At 45.5% G+C, this 24,418-nt stretch overlaps 2 protein-coding genes across 8 annotated transcripts; one reads left to right on the top strand and one right to left on the bottom strand.

The window, feature by feature from the left end:
- Positions 1–434: 434 nt before the first annotated feature.
- Positions 435–6,104, bottom strand: LOC135392918 (zinc finger protein 664-like). Of its 5 annotated transcripts, none has more exons than XM_064623570.1 (4): positions 5,997–6,104; positions 5,402–5,541; positions 4,762–4,908; positions 435–2,280 (listed from the first exon to the last, which is right to left on the bottom strand). In XM_064623570.1, the coding sequence occupies exons 2-4, from the start codon at positions 5,523–5,525 to the stop codon at positions 1,139–1,141; spliced, it is 1,413 nt and encodes a 470-aa protein (XP_064479640.1). In that variant the 5' UTR covers positions 5,526–5,541; positions 5,997–6,104; the 3' UTR covers positions 435–1,138. The 5 variants fall into 5 exon arrangements, with proteins under 5 accessions (XP_064479640.1, XP_064479642.1, XP_064479643.1 ...); XM_064623572.1 differs by having other exon boundaries at positions 4,762–4,902; XM_064623573.1 differs by having other exon boundaries at positions 5,420–5,541.
- A 225-nt stretch (positions 6,105–6,329) lies between these two features.
- Positions 6,330–19,663, top strand: LOC135391398 (zinc finger protein 436-like). Of its 3 annotated transcripts, none has more exons than XM_064621654.1 (4): positions 6,330–6,518; positions 8,059–8,292; positions 10,674–10,826; positions 17,274–19,663. In XM_064621654.1, the coding sequence occupies exons 2-4, from the start codon at positions 8,157–8,159 to the stop codon at positions 18,974–18,976; spliced, it is 1,992 nt and encodes a 663-aa protein (XP_064477724.1). In that variant the 5' UTR covers positions 6,330–6,518; positions 8,059–8,156; the 3' UTR covers positions 18,977–19,663. The 3 variants fall into 3 exon arrangements, with proteins under 3 accessions (XP_064477724.1, XP_064477722.1, XP_064477723.1); XM_064621652.1 differs by having other exon boundaries at positions 6,330–6,658; XM_064621653.1 differs by lacking the exon at positions 6,330–6,518 and adding an exon at positions 6,666–7,406.
- The last annotated feature ends 4,755 nt before the right edge of the window (positions 19,664–24,418 follow it).

Raw genomic sequence — 24,418 nt, 5'->3', positions numbered from 1 at the left:
AAAAATCTGCACCGAAAGATACGACGGGAGTTGCCTCAGGACACGAACCGCCGATATTTCGAACTGTTCGATTTCTCTGTTCGAAATATCGACAGCTCTTGTCCTTCGTATTTCTCTACAGGTTCGCTGGATTTCTACCTGTCTGTGCACCGAAAGATGTAGTGATCCGTACACAGACATGACTGATGACTCCCGAACAATAAAGGTCATAGGATAGAAAGGAAGGCGGGTGAAGACAACGCAAAGCGACATTCATTTCATGCTGTTCTGGTTCTGTCGGCAGATTCTTGTTGCAATGAGTACTGGCACCTGTGGTTTCAAAGCCATAGTAGTTCTGACTACAGAAAGGCAGAATTTGCACTAGCAGCTCCACAACAATACGAAAAACATGCACGATCGAGGAAGCACACCAAGAAAGCACAGTATACAAGCACTGATGGGTGACACAGAGGGATTTAATGAACATGACATGGGCACCCTGCTTTCAAGTCTTTCCTAGTTGTAAAGAAAACTGGTTCTGCCGAAACATTGGCACTCACGATCATGTCAGGCCGGAAACCTAACGAGGAATTAAAACATCTTCTTATACAAGCCAACAGAAGGCTCGCCGATGCTCGTGTACCCCTTAACTTATCAATCTGGTAGGCCTCAATACTTCTCCATCACTTTTTGTTTGGTAGATTTCTCTACGACAACTGCGTTCCAAAACCCTGGTACACGGCCACGCATGTTATAGTGTGCAACTAAATGCCCTGAGAATGTGCCCGTAAGGGTGGCACGGTGTTCCCTCAACCTAGCATTGAGGTGCCTTCCCGTATGCCCCACATACTTTCTCCCGCATGACAGAGGGACTGAGTAAATTACTTTCTTGCATAGCACAGGCTTCTTCAGTGCACTTGATTTCTTCATTTTTGTGGTGCCAAAAACACCACTGGCAAATGAAATCTATTGGCCACCTTTATATGTATTGTGCGCAGTCTAACGTACGCATAATTTTTATATGGCTTCAGTAACACTGTTTATCGGGTTTGCTATGTACCCAGGTTGCTTTAATGTGAACTTACTTCTTAGAAGTGGCTTCCAAACTGTGTACACTAGAAATAGTTAATGGACCATTTAAGCAGGCCTTTACAGTCCCTCAGCTAACTTCCTTCGAAGGCGCAGTTCCAAGCGGGAATAGTTTTTTCTTAGAGTTTGTTGCCTGTGTGTGTGTATGTGTGTGATGCTGCAGGTCTGTGAAGTGTCTGAACTCTGCAGGACAGATATCGCACTTATGTGGCTTCGTCACTGTGTGTCTCTTCTTGTGACGCTGCAGGTTCCTGCTCCGGCCAAACTCCGCGGGACAGAAATCACACTTGTACGGCTTCTCGCCCGTATGAGTCGGCACGTGATCTTTCAGCTGATGCAGGTAGGTAAACTCTGCAGGACAGAGATTGCACTTGTGTGGCTTCTCACCGGTGTGTGTGTTCTTGTGACGTCGCAGGTGTGTACTGTGTCTGAACTCTGCAAGACAGAGAACGCACTTGTACGGCCTCTCACCCGTATGAATCCGTATGTGGTCCTTCAGGTGGTGCAGCTGGGTGAACTCAGAGGGACAGAGATCGCACTTGTATGGCCTCGCGCCCATGTGTGTCTTCTTGTGACTCTGCAGGTGCGCGCTTCGGACGAACTCTGCAGGGCAAAGGTCGCACTTGTGTGGCTTCTGGTCGGTGTGTATCTTCTTCTTGTGACGCTGCAGGTGTGTGCTCTGGATGAACTGTGCAGGACAGAGATCGCACTTGTATGGCTTCTCGCCCGTGTGTGTCTTCTTGTGATGCTGCAAGTGCGTGCTCTGGATGAACGCTGCAGGACAGATATCGCACTTGAATGGCTTCTCTCCAGTATGAGTCCGTATGTGATCCTTCAGGTGGTGCAGCCTGGTGAACTGAGATGGACAGAGATCGCACTTGTGGGGCCTTACGCTTGTGTGTGTCCTCTTGTGACGATGCATCTGCGCGCTGTGGCTGAATGCTGCAGGACAGAGATCGCACTTGTATGGCTTCTCACCAGGGTGCTCTTGCGTATGGTCCCTCGCACTCTCAGACAGGAAGAATGCAGCTGGACTGAGGATGCGCTCGAGGCTCTCCTCTCCCACCTGATCCTGTGTTGCGACGAGTTGCTGTTTGGACCCATTAAAATTGTGCACAACCTCATGATGTTCCTGGCTAGCAGACGACGCTGAATCACTAGTGTCTGTGGTCTCCTCCTTAACGTTAGGCGTGACTGTGCTTGCTGTTGAGTCTGAAAGTTTTGAAATGTGACAGTGAATGTGCAAACGGATTCTGATATTTTACTGGAATAGCTGCCATATTTGCTCACACAAATTACATACACGGTCAATTGTGAGTAATCAGGATGTAATTCACATGCCACAGTGTGGCGCGCGAGCGAGCAAACTTGAAACGAAAGCGATACCGCCTTCTTACTGCGAGTGGAAGATCTGGGACCTTGTGTGCAAACTATGAGGAAAAAGAAAGAACACCAACATTTTTCACCACCGGAAGGACCTGGTCACCACTATGCCACCCTTCAGTGGACCAATATCGTCTGGTACTATTGTGGATAACTGAATTTTCTTAATCCCATAACAAAACAGAAGAAAACACATTCACGGTCCCAGAGTTCTGGCTTCTATGTTAGGCATAGAACTTATTGAACGCCTCTTGCATTTGTGCCCATTGCTGAGAATATCCCATTAATTATCACATAAGGATTCAGTTACCTGGCATTGGTCAGATTATTGGATAGAAGACGTAGATTAAGTATTGATGCAAAATTGGCCTGAGCCCTAGTGTAAGACCTAGCGTTCTGACAGAAGTATTTTGTTCTGGCAGAATTTTGTATTTATAGTCGTGTTCAACTTATGAAGGAAAAGAAGTAGGGTGGGCCATTTATATGGATACACCTTAATAAAATGGGAATGGTTGGTGATATAACTTCCTGTTTGTGGCACATTAGTATATGTGAGGGGGGAAACGTTGCAAGGTGGGTGGTGACCATGGCGGCCATTTTGAAGTCCGCCATTTTGAATCCAACTTTTGTTTTTTCAATAGGAAAAGGGTCATGTGACACATCAAACTTATTGGGAATTTCACAAGAAAAACAATGGTGTGCTCCAAAGCCAAAGATAAAGTTGTTGTTGTTCAATATAAATGGCCCACCCTCCATATGCTCTCCAAATACTGCTGCGCCTCGGATACATGGCTGTCTATGTGTAAGGGTTGTAATTGCAAACGGCTCATTATTTTCACTTTGCCATCTCGCTGTCGAGCAGTGGTGAATAGATTGTGATGTTTGTCACACATTCCCCTGGCAGAAAGGACGCATTTGGCCTTCGTGCTTTGTTGCCAGCTTTGAATAATCCAATGAGCCCAGAGCACTAGAAAAACCGCAACAAGTTCGAGATGGTGGACAGGATTCTGGGATTTAGAGAGAGCTAACGCACGAATTTTCGCGTGAGCAACCTCGCTAACTTTACCAATTAGGTACTTAATTTCTTTCTGGGGGGGTGCCTTGACTGGGCCCTGACTGGATTGGGAAGCAGTCATTTTTGCCCCACAAAAGTGGGACCTTGTGATTTTTGAGTAGTTCAAGCGGGGGACCATTGCTACAGGAAGGTCTGGAACCTTGTATCACCATCCACCCCTGCCGGGTTCAGATCCGGCCAGCTGTAGGCCTCTTACGTATTGTACCATATTAAACCGTGTCGTTGTCTATGCCATCTACCTCGTCGAACGTCTTCTTTGGAAACCTGTCATGATCTCGAGCAACACACCTCGAATGTTGTGGAGAAAGAAATAACTTTTACTCTATGGTACGAGATTATGTACCGTAATTTCACGCAGATAAGCCGCAGGACCCGTTTTTAGGAAGGTTTTGCAAATTTTCTGGCAGATAAGCCACAGGCAGTATGACGCGACTGATTTGTGCCACAAAAGTGACCACAGAGAAGGCCATAAACCCTGTGGTTCATACTCCTGGGTCGGCACGGTGTACAACAGATGTTTGTTGTGCTCTACCATGATCGGATTTGTGCCCTTGTTGGGCGTTTTTCATGGATCGAGGGTCCAGAGGACTTCCAGAAGACATAAATCACTGTCACCATGCATGCTTGCATGACACTACGCTGAGGTAGAAATTGCACTCCCCTGTTGACAGCGCATGGCTGTACTATAATATATTTCTCCTGGTGCACCATTGCTTTGCCTACTAGCGCGATTGGTAGCATTCGCACTTGCTCAGGGCCTAGCCTACTGTGTTTTTTTATCAGCTATGATGCTCAATTGATGACATTATCACCGATGGTGGTGTGATCAGGAATTTTTCAACAGTTTCCTCACCTCCGACGGGTGAAGGAATATCTTATCGCGCTTATCTGCCAGAAAGTTTTCAAAACGCTCCTAAGAACGGGTCCTGCGGCTTATCTGCGGTGCGGCTTATACTCGTGAAATTACGGTACCTGTCTTCTCAATTAGAACACTCCAGAACACTGTGCTGCAGTTTACGTTTGAAATTAATGCTGCAAATGTTGAGATCATGTAATGTTATATGAAGAATCTCAGTGTGATTCTGTCTATTCTGAGGGTCTTTAGTAAGCGAGAACGTGTGCTGGGAAGCGGATACGTGCCTGGTGAAAAACAGAAAAGCTTTTTGTGCCGCATCCCTTTTTCTTTTGTGTACCAAAGATTTTGTGGCCAAAGCAACTGACCATTTTGTGTTTACCTTCAGACTGTGAGTCATGGCTGTGCTCCATTGGGTCCTGTTCCATCAAGATTGGAGTGTCGTAAGGCTCAGTCTTCACTTGTATGATGGGATGTTGACTTGAACAGTCCTCTTGAGGTTCTTCTTTAATGCGGTACATCTCTGTTGCTGCCCCCAAAGCAAAAGAAAAAGGAAGAAGTAAATCGCACTACAAAGCTTCGAAGTAAAGCGACAACCCCCAACCCCTTTCGGGATCTACCGTCTTCCACAAAAACAGAAGACATGGTTTAGCCTATCTGAAACTTTGAATAGCTATTTGTCTCAAGTTTTTGTTGAATTTTTTTTTGTAAACAGAAAATAAAAAATCAAGCAAAATCTCACACAATAAGTTTTCATCAGCCTATTTCACACAAACACCGCCATTTTTCCTTGTGCCTGCTTCGCATTCGCATCACCTCAAACAGGCGGTGCTGCCTGCAGTGATGTGACATGCACATTCTAATGCTATGCACTAATCCTCTTCTGTATATTGGTATCTACCACCTGTGTGTGGTGAAATGAAATTGCCATCGGCCATAGCAAATGCATAGAGTAAGATTTTTCTTGATTTTAAATTTTTCTTCTACTTTAATGTAACAATATCTTTAACGTAAGCTCTCACCTCCTAGTGCGGACTTACTGCAGTGCTGCTGCTGGATCTGGTCCAGTACGAATGCAGCGTGAGGCGGTTCAAATTTCACACTCGGGAGTTGACCACTGAACTTTGGGGACAGCTCCATTTCCATTCCAGTTATTTCTGCACTATTTGCAGTCATGTGGAAAGTATGAAAAGCAGAAGCAGTTACTGTGAGAATGATACCCTTTGAGGAATTCAAACATGATTTGTGCGCTGCATGATAAGTGTGCTGCAGGAACGTCAACCTCAATAGTATGTGCAATATTCATGATGCTGCTGGCATCTAAGCTGTCTGATAGCATTCACCTGATGATTTGTGGGTTTCATTTGCGGATGTAGCTCCAGGAACACCAAACCAAAGTTTGGTATTCGTCGTGCGCGCACTGTCTGGGCCACGGTGACTGGCGTTGCACGAAACTCTTTGACCGGAACACTCAACGAGTGTTACACTCGTGTCTATTGCTCGTCAATGGGCTTGAGTGGAACACTCGTTGAATGCTGTACTCAAAAAGTTTATAAGAGGACCCCAACACATTAGTTGCGTGCCTGCATCAGCAGAACTGAAGGCTTCATAACTTACCCATTCAAAGCCTCTGTCTTCTTCTTCTTATTCTGTCGAACTAGACGAACATCTTCACTTCTTCACGTTCTGCGCGTTCTACAGTGTTGATGTCATTTGAATAGCGCCGACGCTCATAACGACAAAGCAGACGACGCCAACCTTCGACATCACCCGAGTTATTTGAACTTCATTGATTCTTGGGCATTGGAGGGTTTTCTCCGCTAACAACGGAAATTTTATTTGATTATTGCTTGCAATCATTAAAAATTTTCTTACTCTTAAACATTAAACCCTATTCAGTACCCTATTTTATCGTATCTTACACTTAGCGCCATCCAACAACAACGGCGGCGCACCAGCACGCCAGCACTCGCTTGCGCATGCGATTTGTAAACAAAGCCAGCCGTATTGGTTTGTTTGTGTGTGTGTTGTGGTTTCGTTTGTAGCTGAGGAGTTGCAAGCAGTTGTTACTGACAGTGGGGGCAATACAGCCGCAGCTGTAGCGGTACGAAGCACGAAGCGTCAGTCAACTGAACTGACGTACGATTAGTTTTGTGACAGGTGTGCGAGATCACACGAGTGACTGGTTCGAACTGGAATCACTCACGAACAACACATCACAAATCTCGTCACAAGTGGGGAGAACACTCTCAGTCTTCAGTAATACAGGGCAGCTTCAGGTATCACCCAAAGGCAGTCTTTACATGCCACTTTGAGGCATCACAAATGTGACACTGTGAACGTGATAGTGGAAAAGTGGGTTAGCTGGACGTCGTAAATATTGAAACGAAAGCTCATAGACACGCAGCTAGGGCAGTGTCTACACACTGTCTCTGAATAGCCTGGAAATTCAAGATGCCATTTTCAAAGTCCGGAAAACCTGAAATTTTTTTACACTCCTTGAAAACCCTCGATGTTGCGTTTTTTTTTCTTTTCATGTTTTCATAGAGCTGCTCGTGCAAATTACGCTTTGCCATAGTCTGAACCGTAGCTAGGAGGCCACAAAAGTTGGCATTCTTTATTGCAATAGGAATCGTCGGCAAGAAATGAACGACACCCACTTGTGAATAAATGTTTCTTTCTGCACCACGATCCTTAAGCTTCAGTAGTTGTCAGTGACACCCGCGAACTGCTATTGTGCAGTTCCGATGTATTCTCTCAAGTGATACCTGTAGTTGATAAATATTTCTGCTAAATCTTGAAGCCTTGGTAATGAACTGTGTTTTACATCTCAGACAAAATGACGGCTTAGCCTTAAAAGGTTCTCGAAAGACCGTTGAATTTTTGTTTGTAAATTCAGTGGCAAGCATGCGAAACCTCTGTTACAATCGGAATTTCACATCCTGGTGTTGTCGCATCAGTTAATGTATTACCAATAATTTTCGTGTTCCGAGTCATATTATCCACAGTAAACAGTGTATCCACTTTGTGAGTACATAAATTCACAATTTTTTTTGACTCGCGAAAAACTGTACCACGTGACTAAAAACACTTTTACAGTATTATATTTCTTTGCATCAGGAGGTGTCATCGCCTTTGTCATAATTTTCACACATTTTTGAATGTGATTTTTCACATTTCTTGAGCATAAGGCTGCAGTTTATAGGTGTTTTATCCACGACCTACTAGATTATAACGACCATGTCATAATCAGCAACCCCTATGAGGAGCCCGTCCGCACAATCCGCTAGGGGCGCTACTCGTTGACACGTGTGATCTGCACCACGCTTGGACGATGGAAATTTGGATTCTGAAGGCGCAGAAGCGTATGTATGACTACCGTAGCAGACGACAGCAATAGCTGATATGAAAACGTGTAGAATGATGATGATAATCGACTTTAGAATCAAACATCTTCCATGGAATATCCACCGCTTGTACAAAAATACTAAGCTAAGCTAAAGTACAAAGTATCGTAGAAGTTGAGGAAGCAATAACTGGGACGACGAGTAGCGCCACCGCTACCTTCCAAAAATGCGGAGCAGGGAAGGGGTGCCTACGACATGGTCGTTATAATCTAGAAGGTCGTGGTTTTATCATAACTCTCTCACCCATTTCACTCTCACTCGCGTCGTTTCAGGGAGAAACCCGGGCAACATTTTTACATCTCATTACCAAAGAGCTGCCTGTGTGTCTGAGTCATCAAGTTCCAGCCTCTTGGATTTAAAAGTCCAATAAATGCCGCTCTCGCCAGAGTTCAGTGGTCATCCCATGGAAGTAAAATTGGAACCTCAGGGTTCCTCATGCCTGCTAGAAGAGGGTCATATCCAGCAACCGCACCACGACGAATCTCCACCAGGAAGCGATAGTTGTGGTAAATTTTTTTTGTACTCGGGTGGTGGATGTTTTCTGAAACGTTCCTGAAGGACATGTCATGAGGCTCCAGTAAGGTATGTCCTACTGAGACAGTCGGTATTCACGAAATGGTCATGTGGAATATGTTATAGTAAAACCCATGTCTGACGCTTACGGCCTTTACGGTTATGCCCTTAAGTTTTTGCCAGACGATCAGCCTCGTCGCCTTTGTGATGAAACTGAGATGTGAACGTAACGGGGGTTCTCACAACAGTTTACGGAGTTCTCTCGACAAAGTGCGAAAGCTTCATTACCAGACGCCACAAACGGCAAGCACAGATTTCCCTCAATTCGAAACATTTTTACGGGACGTAAGGTGTTGTCAACTTTTTTTTTTTTTTTTGCATGGTACACCCGGCACTTTTTTATGCATTTTTACACTTGGCTTGTTCTTTATCTCCTGTGTTGAGTTGGTTGTGACACCCTCAAACCGCTGCACGCGGCATTACTCGCTGTCTGCACCCAAAACGCCCGACTTGAGGAAAACAAACAGACGACGACAGGACACAAGATAGCCAGAGCGTGGCGAGACGCCTCTCAACAAAACACCCAAAGCACTATGGCACAAATGTCGTTTGCTGTTGTATTTTCAAATTGACCAAATACCAACCAAGCAGTGTTTCCGGTTGCTCGTACTACCAAGAAAAAAAAAAGCGATCTCTCCGCATCCCATTCAGTGTTCTCAGATGTGTTCATCGGTGCAGGCACCATTGGCAAAACATCTTCGTGCATATACCATTTGGCTGCCTCCCAGGCTTTAAGGCCATATTTCAGCTACACCCTTCTCGTAATGCTGTAACGATAAGGGAGCACTGAGATGACAAATACTTTTTTCTTTTCGTTTTTTGGTGCAGAGTGTTCTCCAAATAATTAAATTCCAAGTTCCCACGGAAGAACGCTGAGTGTCGGTAACCTACAGAGCGAGAGCAAAGTCTCTTTTCTGCACACCTTTGAAAAATCTTTTTCTTCGTGAAGAGAGCATGTCGCAGAACGACAATGTGTCGTGACGCATGCACAGCTCAAGCACGTGTAAGCGGTCTAAGAAAGACGGCTGCATCTGAGAAGCTAACAAGTTGGTGTGAGAAGTGACGTGAAACTCGCTGCTTCATTCAATTAAATTTTCGTGTCACTTCTCACGCCAGTCTGTCAGCTTCTTAGATGTAGCCGTTTCTCTTAGATTGGGCTCACTTGTTACCAAGCTTTTTAAAGAAACCCGCAGATCGACGCCTGTATTTCTATTTTGACAGTTACCACCCCCGGAAACAGTAAAGAAACATACGTTATGGACAGTTTTTGCACTTAAAACGTATATGCTCAGACCAGGAAGATTTTTCTAAACATGCGCGCGACATGACTAAAGACTTCCTAAACCATGGTTATCCTTCCCCTCTAGTCAATGATGCCCTCCGCAAATCAAACTTAAAGGAAAGAGATGCCCTACTAGCACCGAAAACTAGAATAGAAAGCCCAAAAAGTTTTTACCACTCAGTTCCATAAATCTCTCAATAACTGTAAAACAATCCTAAACCATCATTATCCTTCATGCTGACAGGAAATTGAAGGAAGTTTTCCTGCAGGCACCCACGATTGCTTTCAGCCAACAGACCTGTAAATTTATTACTTCACCTTTAAAATAAAACACTCTCTTAACTGTAATTCATATACTGTATGCTAGATAACCCTCTGCACCAAATGTCATGTTCAGTATGTCGGAGAAACGTCAAATTCCATGTGGGAACGGTTTTATGGACACAAAGGAGGCGTTGTTCCTCAGTGACCAACACCTGTTTCCTTGGATTTTAACCTTTCTGAGCACGACTTTAACACACGCTTATAGATCATCATCTTAAAATCTGGCTTTCCTGACAACAACAGACGCAAAAACAGAGAGTAATTTTTAATCGCTAAATTCGACTTCTTCACTCCCCATGGTCTTATGTTCTTTCTGGCCCACTTTATCGTCTTGTTTCTCCAATTTTCCCGAAGGTCCCAAAACACTGCTAAACATAAAAACTCTTCACCCATTGCCGGATACCACATGTGTATCGGTTATTTGACCACCTGAGGGAGTCCCCTTTAGTATTGTATGATGCTTCCCCCCCTTTTTTTTACCAACTCCTGAGCCCTCTGTCTTTAAACTGTGGTACATATACCTTGCGTTCTCAACAGACATGTTACAATTTCTCCAGATTTAATTTTTCTTGGCTTATTACTTTTTCATTATTTTATATTTATTTTTTTACCCATTTTAAGAATGTACCACTTTTGCAAAACACTTAATAACCGATAGCCTTTTCTCCCCTCCTGTGACTTACTCCCCTCCTTTGTGTTTTACTTCAGGACCAGTGGCAGGGACGGTACGCAGTAAGGAAGAACCTCAAGATGAATCTTCAAACGAACCTCCAATCACAGTAGTGAAAACTGAGCCTTACGACATTGCAGTTTTGGAAGGGCAGGATCAAATGGGACACAGCTGTGATTCAAATTCACAAGGTAAATATAGAAGGGTCCACACAAAACTGAGTGGTAAGGAGTGCGCAAAGAGAGGGATGAAATAAAAATGCCTCTTAGCCAACACATCCTGCCTCTGCAAGTAGGCAATATCAGCATTGGGACTCTCAGTTCAATGTCGCATTGTCACAAGATTTATGGAATTGATGTCAACATAAACTGCAGCGTAGTAAATTATCTTTCTTATTTTCACATTTCGTCAGATAATTAATGCGTAGGGTTCTTCAATTTTGGGTTAAACTCGAATTTTCAAGATAGTTCCCCCTCCCGAACAAAGTTTTGAGATTTCGGGTGAAACCCAATATCTACCCGAAATCTTTGCGGTTTTTCAACTTGTCGTTCTAGGTAACCTGTCGAAAAAGTAAATCATAATATCAGCAATGAGAGCTATTTGTGACAACCTACTTGTCCTCCGTTTATGATCCACTCCTGCGGGAGTCAAAGACAAATACTTTTTTGAAGCTCGGGCAAGTGTTTAAATACCATGGTACATTCACTATCCCAGTTCCGAGCGGAAATATAAAGATTCTTGTGTCTCGTCCTAATGTCACAGCAGTGGCTTCTTTCCTATGCCTTTCGTGTCACCCCAAAATTCCCCGGTGACATATCAAACAGAGATCATATTTATTTATTTATTTATTTATTTTGGTTATACGTTGAGGGACCACAAGGGTCATTACACAACGGGGGGCACGACATAGGCGTAACGTAATTGCGACTTGCTGTTATACGACAAATAATGCACACAGCTAATAAACGTGTATCACCCCGAAAAGAATTAAATAACAACAAAAAGATAATAAAATATGCGTGCACATATCTAACAACACTACACATGTATACATGTATACACATTATATATCTATACATCTATCCATCTATATCTCTATCTCTATCTATATCTATACACACATGTACACACACTACATGTTTATACTGCAACCTGTAGGCGTAACGGCAAAATGGCAAAAGGTGGGAGGAAGACTGGATTTACAAGACCGAGTCATTACGCGCATACATTATGCACACAGTTAATAAACGTGTATCACCCTGAAAATAATTAAATAACAACAAAAATATATTTTAAAAAAATGCGTGCACATATCTGACAACACTACACATGTATACATGTATACACACTATATATCTATACATCTATCTATCTATATCTATCTCTCTATCTATATCTATACACACATGTACAGATGTATACAGACTACATGTTTATACTGCAACCTGTATGCATAACGGCAAAAGGTGGGAGAAGGACTGGATTTACAAGACCCAAGTCATTACACACTAGGAGATGGCTTGTGAGGGTGGCTTTGAACTTCTGTGGATCGTGAAGCAGGATTATGTTCGAGGGAAGAGCATTCCAAAGTTTGGCTGTGCGAGGAGTGAAAGAATGAAGGGAGTAGTTATGGTGACAATGGACCAAGCCCACCTTGTACAGGTGGTCAACCCTCTGGGAGATAAATGTAGCCCTGGTAAGCATGTCTGAATTAACGGAATTGTTATGAAAGATACTATGAAAAAGTGATAATGCGGCGATGGTGCAACATGCTTCAAGAGAAGGAAAGCAGAGCTGGGCTTTCATACTCGTGATGCTGGACTCGGGACTGAAATTATTACAAATGTACCGGACCGCTCTGTTCTGGACAGCTTCTAACGCTTCTGTGTAGGTGATTTGGAAAGGCTCCCATATAGGAGAGGCATATTCAAGTTTTGGACGCACAAGCGAAGTATATGTAAGTTTCTTAACGGCGCTAGAACTATTACGTAAATTACGGCATACAAACCCCAGGGAATGGTAAGCAGTTGAGACGACGTGGGAAATGTGTCTGGCCCAAGAGATGTCGTGAGAAAGGTACACGCCAAGATATTTGTAGGACGAGACGCGTTGCAGTGCACTTGGTCCAAGTCGATAACTGTACTCCATCGTTTAGCAGCATCCGAACGACAGGACCTTGCTTTTGTCTGTGTTAATCGGTAACTGCCATGTTGTACACCACTGCGAAATTTTGTCAAGGTCGTCCTGAAGGGCCGAGTAATCTAGAGAATCAGAGATGGTACGGTAAACTACGCAGTCATCAGCAAACAGACGTATTCGTGATAATATTCCTGATGGTAAATCATTAATAAAAATTAAAAACGGGAGTGGACCGATAACAGAGCCCTGAGGGATCCCCGACGATACCGATGACGGTGAAAAAGAAATCCCGTTAGCAACGACGAATTGTACCCCATTGGTTAGAAAGTTGCGAATCCAGGTAAACGTTAAAAGGTCAAGATTGAGTTCGATAATTTCAATAAAAGTCTATGATTTGGCACCCGGTCAAAGGCCTTTGCAAAATCAAGGAAGACTGTGTCAACCTGGTTTCGACATATCAACTGATGAAATAATGTCATGGGCTGGACCCACAAGTTGTGTCTCACAAGATAAGCCTTTCCGGAAACCATGTTGATAAACATAGACGAAATCATTTTCCTCAAGAAAGACAATAATATTCTTGACAATGATATGCTCTAGGAGTTTGCAGGCGACGCAAGTTAGGGATATGGGTCTATAGTTAGTTGGGGAGTGCTTGTCGCCACCTTTGTGTATTGGGACAATCTTTCCCACTCACCAGTCACTAGGGATATCGCCGCTTTCAAGAGACTGGCGAAAAATCAGAGTGAGAAACCTCGCCGACTCCAGTTTAGTGTTTTTCAGAACTTTCGAGTTGATATTATCAATGCCGCATGAAGATGAGAGCTTACAGTTGTCGATTAGTTTAATGATACCATAGTATGTGATGCAAAATGACGGCATTAGCGGGATATCAGGGGAAGAAATTATGGAAATATGCGACATACCTCCCCAAATTCGTGTGTGTAAATAGCACCCGATCTTTCCCTCCCGAATTTGAAAAATCATAAAACCTGAAAACAAAGAGCCCTATTAATGCGGCTTTTGAGGCAGACACACGACATGAGGAAAGACCTCGATGCTTACATCTGCAAAATCCCCGATCTCGAAAATTCACGTTTCTCGAGACAAGGAAAGTCAAGGAGAATGCTCGATTGCTTCGTAAAATGTTATGCCGTGTTTAAAAACATGGCACCATTATCTAACCACTGAAATTTATGGGTTTTCCATGTCTGACCAAGGTCCTAATCCAAATTCACAGTTCTCCCGACATATTGAGAATTTTTTAATTTGAAAATTTTGAGGATTTGAGACTATTTGTTCTCGAGTCCTTCCATGCTCCTTAAACCCATCTTTAACATGTGTCCAGAGGTTAAAGGAGCAAGCAGAATCTATGCATTACCGACGCACATGTTCCCTTTAAGGTGCTGATGTTCTCTCTCTCTCTCCCCTCAACCGTACTTTATCAGAAAAGGAATACATTGTCGTCTGCAGTGAACAGAACTCATCGGGCTTGTGTTGTCAGCACCACCCACATAGAGCAGGTCCACTTAATACCTCCTCTCACTCCCTCATGCATAGGCATATAAAGACTGCCAACCAACGTGTCAGCAACAGGCAGTTTTAAAACCCAGCCCCTTTGTGTCACTCAAGCGATCAGACACACACTAAAAGAACAATGGTGGTAACATGAAGTGGGCTTCATCGAACTCTTGTGGGAAATAAGGCGAAGCCACACGAGTGGCATCCAATGTATTGCTACATAGACGAAAGCTTGCAGGGCCAACGCAATCCATCGTGGACAGGTCCCGGCACAGCAAATGTCAACGCACATGTGACCATAAACATGACCGTGCCCGTGATCGGCAGTCAAACCATGGTAGCTAGAAAGGGTGGTACCCCGACCGGCAAGAGAAGCGCATGCTCCCGCTGGAAGAAAGCCGCAGAGGGCGCTGAGAGCCGGAGGTATGCGCTCTTTCCCCAGTCAGCGGTTCGCATTTCGATGAGTTTCGCCAATAATCACGTTCGGAAGCATTTTCTGAGGGGTTTATTTTTAGCCGAGACACTACGAACAGGGGCTACGTATATTCCTGAACAAATGAGGAGCTTTTACATCAAAAACAACAACAACAACAAACACAATTCGTACGACAACAGCCGACAGATTCTAGCGAGGGAAAAAGGCTGCCACGGCTGTTCCAATTATCTGCTTTATCTTTTAGTCATCCACCCTTTCCTCAGCAATAACAGCACTTTACTGCACAAACAAAATATACATTTATGACTATTTATGATTAGAACAATCTTACAGCCCTGCCCAGAAGTCCTGGCCACTGGCATAGCAGCTTCCACAACAGAAATCAAATAAATATTGAATAAATAATAAATAGAGCTGGTTTAAATAAAAAATAAATAAATAAAGTGCTTGGCCTGGTATTTCTATGTACTACATTAGTTTAGTCGAGACTGTTTGGACACATTCCTGCTCTCTCTGTGTCTGTTGAGGTTTATGCCCTTTACGTAAAAATAAAGCATAGTGATCAAATAATACTTGCACACAGCACCTGTTAGTTCATTTCTGTGGACCTCACAACCAACTTGGTGTGTTGAGGCTCAAGCACTGGTAGTCAACTCATGGAGGCTGTCAGGATGTACATGTTGAAAAATCTAGTGAAAGCTGCTTCAAAGGAAGAAGGGAAGGGTCCTTCTGTACCGACATATTCCCAGTGTCTACAGCTTCATCACCCATGTCAGGATCAGATGTATTCCGCACTGGCGACTCCACGTTGCGGTCCCTCCTCTTGCACTAAGTGGGCAATTTCTTGGAATTTGTCCGGGAATTTTGGGGTCCAGAAATATTGTGGGTACCGTATCATCTTTCAGGGTAGGCCGGTCACGCTTCATTGCCTCGATCTTGCCGTTCACGACTGGTGCGTTTGCATAAAAGCACATGATATAACGCTCGTCGAAGTGTCTTTCGCAGAGGGCCGAATGCGCTTGGAGAGGCATGTGCGCTCTTGGTATACGCTGATTCCATTCTTGAAACCTTTCTGGGTCCTGCAGAACGGCGAAGGGCGCGAACTTTCCAGTTGCGGAAAGGTATCCAGTGTTGCAGCCGGCCACAAAGCAGTGTTTGGCACGCTGCTTAAGTTGCCCAGACATTCAGGTGTCATTCCTCTGTGCTAAGAGAACCAAGTCGTCACTTGTTGAGAGACACGAAACACTACAAAGGCAAAAAATAGGCGCGGGAGCCGGGGACACAAGCAAAATGTATGCGCGAGCGCGGCGAACATAGCATACCTCAGACTCCCAGCGCTCGCTGGCGCCGTCTTCTAGTGGCGCTGTGCACCGATGTATGGGAGAAGCGGCGCGGTCGAGGTACCACCCTTCCTAGCTACCGTAGTCAAACCGTTTGTGAACAACATGGTTGTTGTTTCTACACGACCTTTGGACGTCTTTCAACTGCAATAATTGTTTTTCCCCAATAATCTTGTAGCAAAACGTTCAGTTTTGCACATAAGACCTCGTACTGTTGACGGCTTCCAGGGATGTGATGATGACCACGTGTCAAGACACACTGAACCGATGCGATGTACTTAAACTAAGGAGAAATGGGCTACCATGTCGCAGAAGAAGCACGGCATGTTTACGATGGCAAAACACGTTCATCTTTGGCTTTATGCCTCAAAATGACGTCTTTGACGACGTGTGACTAGGACAAGGTGGTGGTTTTGCAAGCAGTACCAGTACTTGAGGGTAGTTACAGAGATGGTGGATTTATGTCACCCCTGTGGGCGAAGCAGACTTGTGGAATGGTGATAGCGATACGTGCGCTTTCATCAGATGTCTTTAACTGGAAATATTTTGTATGGCCCTCTGTTTATCCATTTAAGTGTGAAAATGCACATTATGTCAGCAAATATAGCAATTATGTTAATGTACAGGGTTCACCAAGATAAACTTCGGGGTTTGTAACAAAGATATAACATATAAGAACAGTGTCGGAAAGCTAAAGTAGATGGACGTATTACACCCCAAAATTTTATGTCCATAATGCCGCTTGGTCTGTCTCTCTGCGGAGATGTTGTGAAAATTAAAAAATCGCCACTGCCTAATCGGCTATAGTACCTGCGTTTCAGCTTCTTTCTGTCAGATGGCGGAACAGTTGAACGCGGCATTGCAGAGTACGACTCTGCATTCAGTTCCACGTGTTCACTTAGTTTTGATGTCGTCCGCGACGCCGTGTTCGACCGTTTCACCATCTGGCAGAAGAGCTGAAACACAGGTATAGCCGATTAGGCAGCGGCGCTCTTATAATTTTCACGATTTATCCGCAGAGAAATGGACCAAATGGCAGTATCAACATAAAATTTTGGGACATAATACGTCCTCTAACATCTACTTTAGATTTTCCGACACTGTGCTTATTTGTTTTATCTTCGTTACAAGCCCCGAAGTTTATCTTGCCGAACCCTGCACTATCTGTCTTCACCCTCACTGTTCCACTGTTACAATTTCAGTGCCAACAGCAACCACTGGTACGTTTCACATCGAGAATGAACCCAGAGACATTCGTCATCCAGTGTCTTCAGGTTGCGGCTCTTCGTGTGAGCAGTTCAACATCGACGTAACAGCAGTTGAACCTCCGTTGAAAGACACTGTCCCGGTCACGGTGGACGGTCCATGCGCTGATTCCAAACCCAGAGATGTTTCTCCAGATCGGAACGAGACTCAAGGGGCTGGCAAGTCCTCAGCTACCAGCGACAAGAAAGGCAGGCTGTACAAGCGCACCGACACGGGCCACTTAGGAACTCGCCTGAAAACCTACAAAGTGAACGCATTTACCTGCGTTACATGTTCCACCACGTTTTATCGTATGTCGGCTGTGGGAGCGAATGCGAAACTGTGCACGAGTGAGGGGCCGTACAGGTGTGAGGCGTGCACACTGGCTTGCATGTCGCAGGTCAGCCTGAAGCGCCACTCGCCTGTACATGCTTGTGCCCTGTCCGATCAGCTACCCAGCGCATCAGAGGATCAGATGGTTCGTCCTGATGCATCCTCCCAGTCGAAGTATGCCACGGACCACACGCCGAATGGCACCGTCTGTCCTGAAGAGTTCAACCAGAGCACACAACTGTGGCATCACAGACGGACACACACGGGCGAGGAGGCACACAAGTGCGATCCGCCCCTCGCCACGTCCGACAGCCATGAACAGACGCGCGCGGACGGGAAGCCGTACAAGTGCAGGTTCTGCCCCGCAGGTTTCACCAACACGTACAACCTGAGGGTTCACGAGAGGACTCACACGGGCGAGAAGCCCTACAAGTGTGACATTTGTCCTGCGGAGTTTGCGCAGAGCACCACCCTTCGGCGTCACAGGCAGACGCACACGGGGGAGAAGCCCTACAAGTGCAGCCTCTGTCCCGCAGAGTTCAGCCAAACGCACCACCTGAAGAATCACTCACGAACCCACACGGGCGAGAAGCCGTACAAGTGTGACCTTTGCGACGCAATGTTCATCAAGAGCACAGCCCTGAAGCGTCACAAGCGGATACACACGTGTGAAAACCCGTACAAGTGCGACATCTGTTCTGCATCGTTCAGCCAGGGCATGCAGCTGTGGCAGCACAAGCAAACGCACACAGACGCGAAGCCCTACAAGTGCGACGTCTGTCCCGCGGAGTTCAACCGAAAGACAAACCTGCAGCGTCACAAGCGAACCCACACGGGGGAGAAGCCATACAAGTGCCACCTCTGTCCCGTGGAGTTCAGCCAGATGAGCAACCTGAAGGACCACATGTGGACCCACACGGGCGAGAAACCGTACAAGTGCGATCGCTGTGATGCAGGGTTCAGCCGGAGCACGCACCTGAAGCATCACTTATTGGGTCACGCTGGCAAGAAGGCGTTCAAGTGCAACCTCTGTGACGCGGGGTTCGGCCGGGGCACACACCTGAGGCGTCACATGCAGATACACACGGGTGAGAGGCCATACAAGTGCGACCTGTGTCCTGCAGAGTTCAGCCAGATGCACCACTTGAAGAACCACGTGCGGACACACACTGGCGAGAAGCCATACAAGTGTCATCTCTGTCCTGCACAGTTCAGCCAGATGCACCACCTGAATGGTCACATACGAACTCACAGCCATGAGAAGCCATCCAAGTGCAACCCATGTGGGGCATCACAATCAGACGCATACAGTATAGAAACTGGATGAACGTAGACTCTGCAGTGCTATGTCTGTCTGCCGAACCTGTGGTCTGTGTTCTGAAATTATAAGTAGGTCCCGATTTTGGGGGGCCTTATTTTTTGGCACAATCGGGGGAGTAAATAATGGGTTATATTTCGCTGTCAAGCCAGGTGTGGTTGAATTGGATTGAATCAGATGTGAACGTTATAAACTGCAATAACTTTCGCAATGGTCACACTGGTCCCACCCTCCATGTATTATGTTCCCCTCGGATTTTCACGAGTGGCGTTGGTAGGTCCACGTTGGGTAGGAGGGGCTCGAGCTCTCCCTAGCCCCCCCGTGACTACGGTACTGATTATAAGTATGTTGTCAATACAATGGAGGTATACAGTGAGTTTTAAGGCGACGTTACGAAGGACATCAATTTCCTGTGGTCCAGGGGCAGGGTACTTGTCATCTTGTACCCGGAATGCTAGAATTGCCAGAACATGCTTCGGGCAGTGGTTGAGGAATTCTGGGAGTCTGTGTGCCTGTGCTTTACAGTTAGAAACAGTGAGTCTTGTAGGGTTGTGAACAGTGTAGGGTTTATTTATATATGCTTTGTGAATTTTGGAGTGGTGGTAGAAATGTTTGTGCTTCAGCGTAGGATGAGATATTTAAGGTCATTAGACATGGTGGGTGCTTCTGGCTACATAAATCCTCCAGGATACGCAGGATCGGTGTATAGTGTTGTTCTTTGTTGGACCGTGGTTCAGTATTGACATAATCTCCTGTGTTCCTGAGTTGCTTGCGGACTTAGAGAATACACCCGTCTGTCAGCCAGATGAACGTGCTACCTGGAAAAGGTAACAGAAGCGGTAATGAAAAAGAGCAATATAGTGGATATATAGCAGGTAACACTAATAGAAACAGATTTTGCACGGTTAGAATACCTGAAACAGAACAGGATTGAGAATGCGGAGAGACACATTCATCTAGCAACTGATTTTATGTGGACAAACAACTCTAGTCAGGAAAGTCCTGGGCAACAAAGGTGACCTCTAGTGGTGACAAGTTGACAGACCTTTGACTATCGTTGTTGGAAGAACGTTGTACGAAGGTCGCTTCTAAAATCTCTCACCTGGAACAGAAACCGAAATTAAGTTACGGTAACGATTCGGGTGGTGCGGGATCCAAATTACTGCGATCCTTAAGCAAAAATTAACTATAAAAAACTAAAACAAACTACAAAACCGGGGTGTATATACAAGTAAATTGTAGGTAGTAGAGCTGTGCAACTAGGAAAAGTTCCGTTGAGCATAGTTTAGAAATATTTCACTTGCACTGTAGGTTGCGAATAGCATTAGAATGGCATGAGCTATTAGTTTCATATTCGTATGTAGTAAACTCGAGAACTCTTGTCGACGTGCAAGATGAAAGCGTGAAAAACATCTGCTGGGCAATGTACAAGGCAAAGAATGACTCCAGGAACGCACACAGGTTTATTGCCCTGTCTTGTAATGATGTATATTGCTCAGGGGTCAGGGGTCGGATTCACAAACGCGATCGTAAGTTACGCTAAGAAGCGCTAAGACGTCGTAACCTGCGACGCGCGTACGACGGCGTCGTAATGCGAAGCGTGATATGGTCTGGTTGCCCAAAACGATGTCGGGCAATTGATGCTGTCATTTTGCTCACGTGACAGTGACTTTCCCCGAGTTCATACAGCACAATACCCGTCCCATTTTTCCATGTACCCGCTCATTCGCCAAGACACCAGGAATGTTTCATTGCCAGCAGTAATAAAAAGAAAAGGAAGGGGTGCCAAGAGACTGATTTTCATAACCGATTTATAAGCCCGAACGCGCCTCCTCTTTATGCTCTGGAACCAACCTCCACAACGCACCTGCTCTGAAGCGATGCAAACCAAACAATGCGAGAACGCCAAGGTCAGCCCTCATTTTCTGTCACTTACGGATGACATCCAAGTGCAGCACTACAGCGTCCCCAACTCTAAATAGAACGCAGAACGGCAAGCCCTTCCCCTCCCACATATGACACATCAGATATAACAGCCCGCCGCTCTTAATGCTGGAGCCATCCCCATAACACCACACCTGCTCTGGGGCGACGCAAAACCAAGAGCGCGAGCGCGCCAAGGTCAGCCCACCTCCCCTGCTCCTTGTTATTCATCCAAGTGCAGCTCCGCCCAAACGACCGAGACCCCGACTCCAAAGCCTAAACATAACGGTGAACTGCAAACTCCCCTCTCCCTCCCACCCACCAGCAGCAAGGTCACACATACAACTGAAACCTTCCCGCCACTACCGTTAAGCTCAGATTATCACAGGGTACGAGAACAGGTACGCTGAAAATGGGTACCTTATTCGTGTCTAGTCATGCATACTTGCAATGCTTACTCTATGAGCAGTTGTATGCACCCATCCAACCACCCACGACTAATATCAACCTTACACCCTAAACCGCAGATTCAACTTGAAAAACTTATCGCAGGGCCTTCAAATTCAATATATCATCTTCGCACATAAGTCAACATCAAACTCAGCATCAAATCATTGCTCATAATTCAACATAAAATTCAAATTCACATCACATCATTACCCATCATTCAACATCAAACTCAACATCACATCACATCATTGCCCATCATTCAACATCAAACTCAACATCACATCACGTCATTGAATCACTCAACATAAAACTCAACGTCACATCACATCATTGCCCATCATTCAACTTCACTCAACATCATATAATATAATTGCCCATCACTCAACATCACATCATTCTGAGTGATGTGATGGTGAATGATGTCGGTGATGGACATCATGAATGAATTCGCCGACCTATGCCCACGGTGCAAGAAGAGAGAGGTGCCCGAACGGAGCTGCTCCGTCGGTCGAATTTGTGCTCGGGGTTCAGGTTCAGGTTCAAGTGTGCCTCATCCCTTTCGAATCAGGGCAGGTACGAGAGTACCACAGGCGCAGTACTAGACCGAAGTCTAGATGTAAAAGAGAAATAAAACGAAAGGTCAGTTAGTTTGTCGTCGTGGGGCGTCGCTCGCGTTCCGGGATCCGGTCGTCTGGGTTCGTCTTGCCTCCGTCGTCCGTAGTCGTCTCTTGCGTTTTTTTTGGGGGGGATATGCTATCCGACCTTCCCGTTGGTCCCGATGTGGCTGATGTTTGCAATACGTTAATTCTTTTGCATTCTTTTCCCCAAGCCTCCAGGTGTTTCTTTGTAGTTTCAATAATGTATGACCGGGTGTCACTCTCAAAGCCTAGCAGTCTTTGGAGCGGTTCTGGTTTCGGTTTCGTTGGTAGTAGTAGCCCGCCATAGTAGTAGTGCCCGGCATGAATACATTATGTGGTGGAGGTCCTCGTCTTCGCCCGTCATGCAAAGTATGCATTCTGCGTTGTCGGTATGGAAAAGTTCTTCAATGCGCTTCCTTGTTGGCATTGATCCAGTACGTGCTTGGAAGAGTAGGCCGCTTCGGTTGTCTCCCCTGTAGAATTGTTCCGTTGCGTGTTGATGTTTATTTCTTCTATACATGTCCATGCTTTTCTTTTTCCCCATTGCTGCCTGCCAGCGCTCTTACTCGGTTTGGTTCATCTCTTTAGATATTATTCTCGTTCATTCTCTTTCATTTTGCGCTTTCTGTCTCATTGTCCCTCTGCTGTAAATTTTGTCAATCTGGTTAATCCTCTTCACCCACCGGGTTTTGTGGCGTGTGTAGCGAATGTAACGGAAGACACGATTTATATAGCTGGTTTCTGGGCTGTGGATTAACCGTCCGAGGTATCTGGATTTGGAGCGAGCATCTCTGTAAGCAAAAGTGGACCAAGCCATCTCGCCTTCGATAGCGAGGTTGGGGGTTGCAAAGTTGCCTCGAGTAACCAGCGTCCGATTTCTCGCTGCTCTTGGTCTAGTCGTTCCAATGTCGTTTTTGTGTAGCAGATGGCCTCGTTTGCGTATGTTGCCACTGATACTGTCGTCGATTTCCACAGCAGTCGGCCCACTGCATAAGGGTTGTGGGAGTGCCTACCGAGGTGCTGAGTTAGGCCTTTCTTGTGTCGAACCTTTCGTAGCAGTTTACACTCGTGTTCTGCCAAGTAATCCGTGGCATTCCCAATGGTAACACCGAGGTACACGTATGTATCTGTAGACTGGATTTCTTTGTTCTGGATATAAAACCTTTGGGTGTTGTTGGCCGTTCCGAACTTCATGAATCGTGTTTTCTCCATGTTAAATTTCATCCTATCTGCCGTGCCTCGCGCACTGCATAGTTCGAGGACGTCCTGGAGATCTCCGGCAGTTTCCGTTATTAGCACTATGTCGTCGGCGAAAGCGAGGGCCGTTATGATGGTTTCCTCGTCGGTTCCGTCGGTTCGTTTTGTATTGAGTCGCACTCCTTTCTTCGATCCGGTTATGTCTTCCAGTAGTTCATTGATATACATATATTAAATAGTGTTGGGGACATGGGGCATCCTTGTCGGAGCCCAATCTCTTGCCTGATTTGTTCCGAACTGTAAGGACCCAATATGTAGGTGCTGTAGATTTCGGCGTAGAGGCTTTCTATGAGTCGGATGAGGTCTTCCGGTACACCTATTGCTTGCATCTTCCGAATAAGGAGCTGATGGACCACCGCATCATACGCCTTTTTCAAGTCCAAGAAGGCCACGCATAGGTCTTTTCCCTGTTGTTGATAGGTTTCGATTATTTGTGTTAGTATAAAAATGTTGTCCGCCGCTCTTCTGTTTCTTCGGAATCCACTTTGTGCCTCACTTAGCTTGCTCTCGCATTCGTCTTGTAGTTTTCTTGCTATCACGCTGGCGAATAGTTTGTATATATTACTCTGCAGGGCTATTGGTCGATATTAATTTAGGTCTTCCTTTGATTTGCCGTTTCCTTTGAAGAGCAACTTTACATTGGCTTCTTTCCATGGGGTCTTTCCGTTGGGTATGTTCCTGGTTCTTATTATTTCGTTGAAACATCCACACAGCGCTTCCATCGCTTCGGCTTTAAACACTTTCAGGAATTTGTTTGGCAATCCGTCGGGCCCGGCCGCCTTTCCGTTTAGCAGCCTTTTAACGCTTCTCTTTAGTTCGGTCGTGCCTATTTCCTCTGTAATTCGTTCATGCGGGATCCGCTGTGCGGGTTGCGGTAAGGATGTCGCTGCATTTGGTTCACCTCGGTCTCAGCGTTTGTCGTTGTATCTTGAAGAACTCCGTAAGGTGTTGTTCTATGTCGCGTTTCGTCGATAAGCTGTTGCCATCAGTGGAGGAGAGCCTGTATTCTGATTCCGTGTCGTGGTGGTCGGATAAACTTTGGATGTATTTCCATAGTTTTGATCCTGCGCGTCTGCCTCCTTCCTGTATTTCGGTTTCTATTTTGACATGGAACGCTCGGATCTTTCCCGCTACCATTTCATTCACTTTCTGTTTCTGTTGTTTGTAAAGTTGCTCTTCCTTT

Source organism: Ornithodoros turicata, chromosome 4 (genome assembly GCF_037126465.1).
Source record: "Ornithodoros turicata isolate Travis chromosome 4, ASM3712646v1, whole genome shotgun sequence".
Classification (NCBI taxonomy): domain Eukaryota; kingdom Metazoa; phylum Arthropoda; class Arachnida; order Ixodida; family Argasidae; genus Ornithodoros; species Ornithodoros turicata.
The sequence above is the reverse complement of the archived record's forward strand: the minus strand, read 5'-3'. Positions and strand labels throughout refer to the sequence as shown.

Bases quoted from the DNA above. Each gene is read 5' to 3' on its own strand.
- LOC135392918 (XM_064623570.1), bottom strand. From the start codon at position 5,525: ATGGAAATGGAGCTGTCCCCAAAGTTCAGTGGTCAACTCCCGAGTGTG. The intron at 4,909-5,401 runs GTGAGAGCTTAC...CTTTGGGGGCAG, and splicing joins CAGTAAGTCCGCACTAGGAG to CAACAGAGATGTACCGCATT. The intron at 2,281-4,761 runs GTAAACACAAAA...CAAAACTTTCAG, and splicing joins CCATGACTCACAGTCTGAAG to ACTCAACAGCAAGCACAGTC.
- LOC135391398 (XM_064621654.1), top strand. From the start codon at position 8,157: ATGCCGCTCTCGCCAGAGTTCAGTGGTCATCCCATGGAAGTAAAATTG. The intron at 8,293-10,673 runs GTAAATTTTTTT...GTTTTACTTCAG, and splicing joins ACCAGGAAGCGATAGTTGTG to GACCAGTGGCAGGGACGGTA. The intron at 10,827-17,273 runs GTAAATATAGAA...TTACAATTTCAG, and splicing joins CTGTGATTCAAATTCACAAG to TGCCAACAGCAACCACTGGT.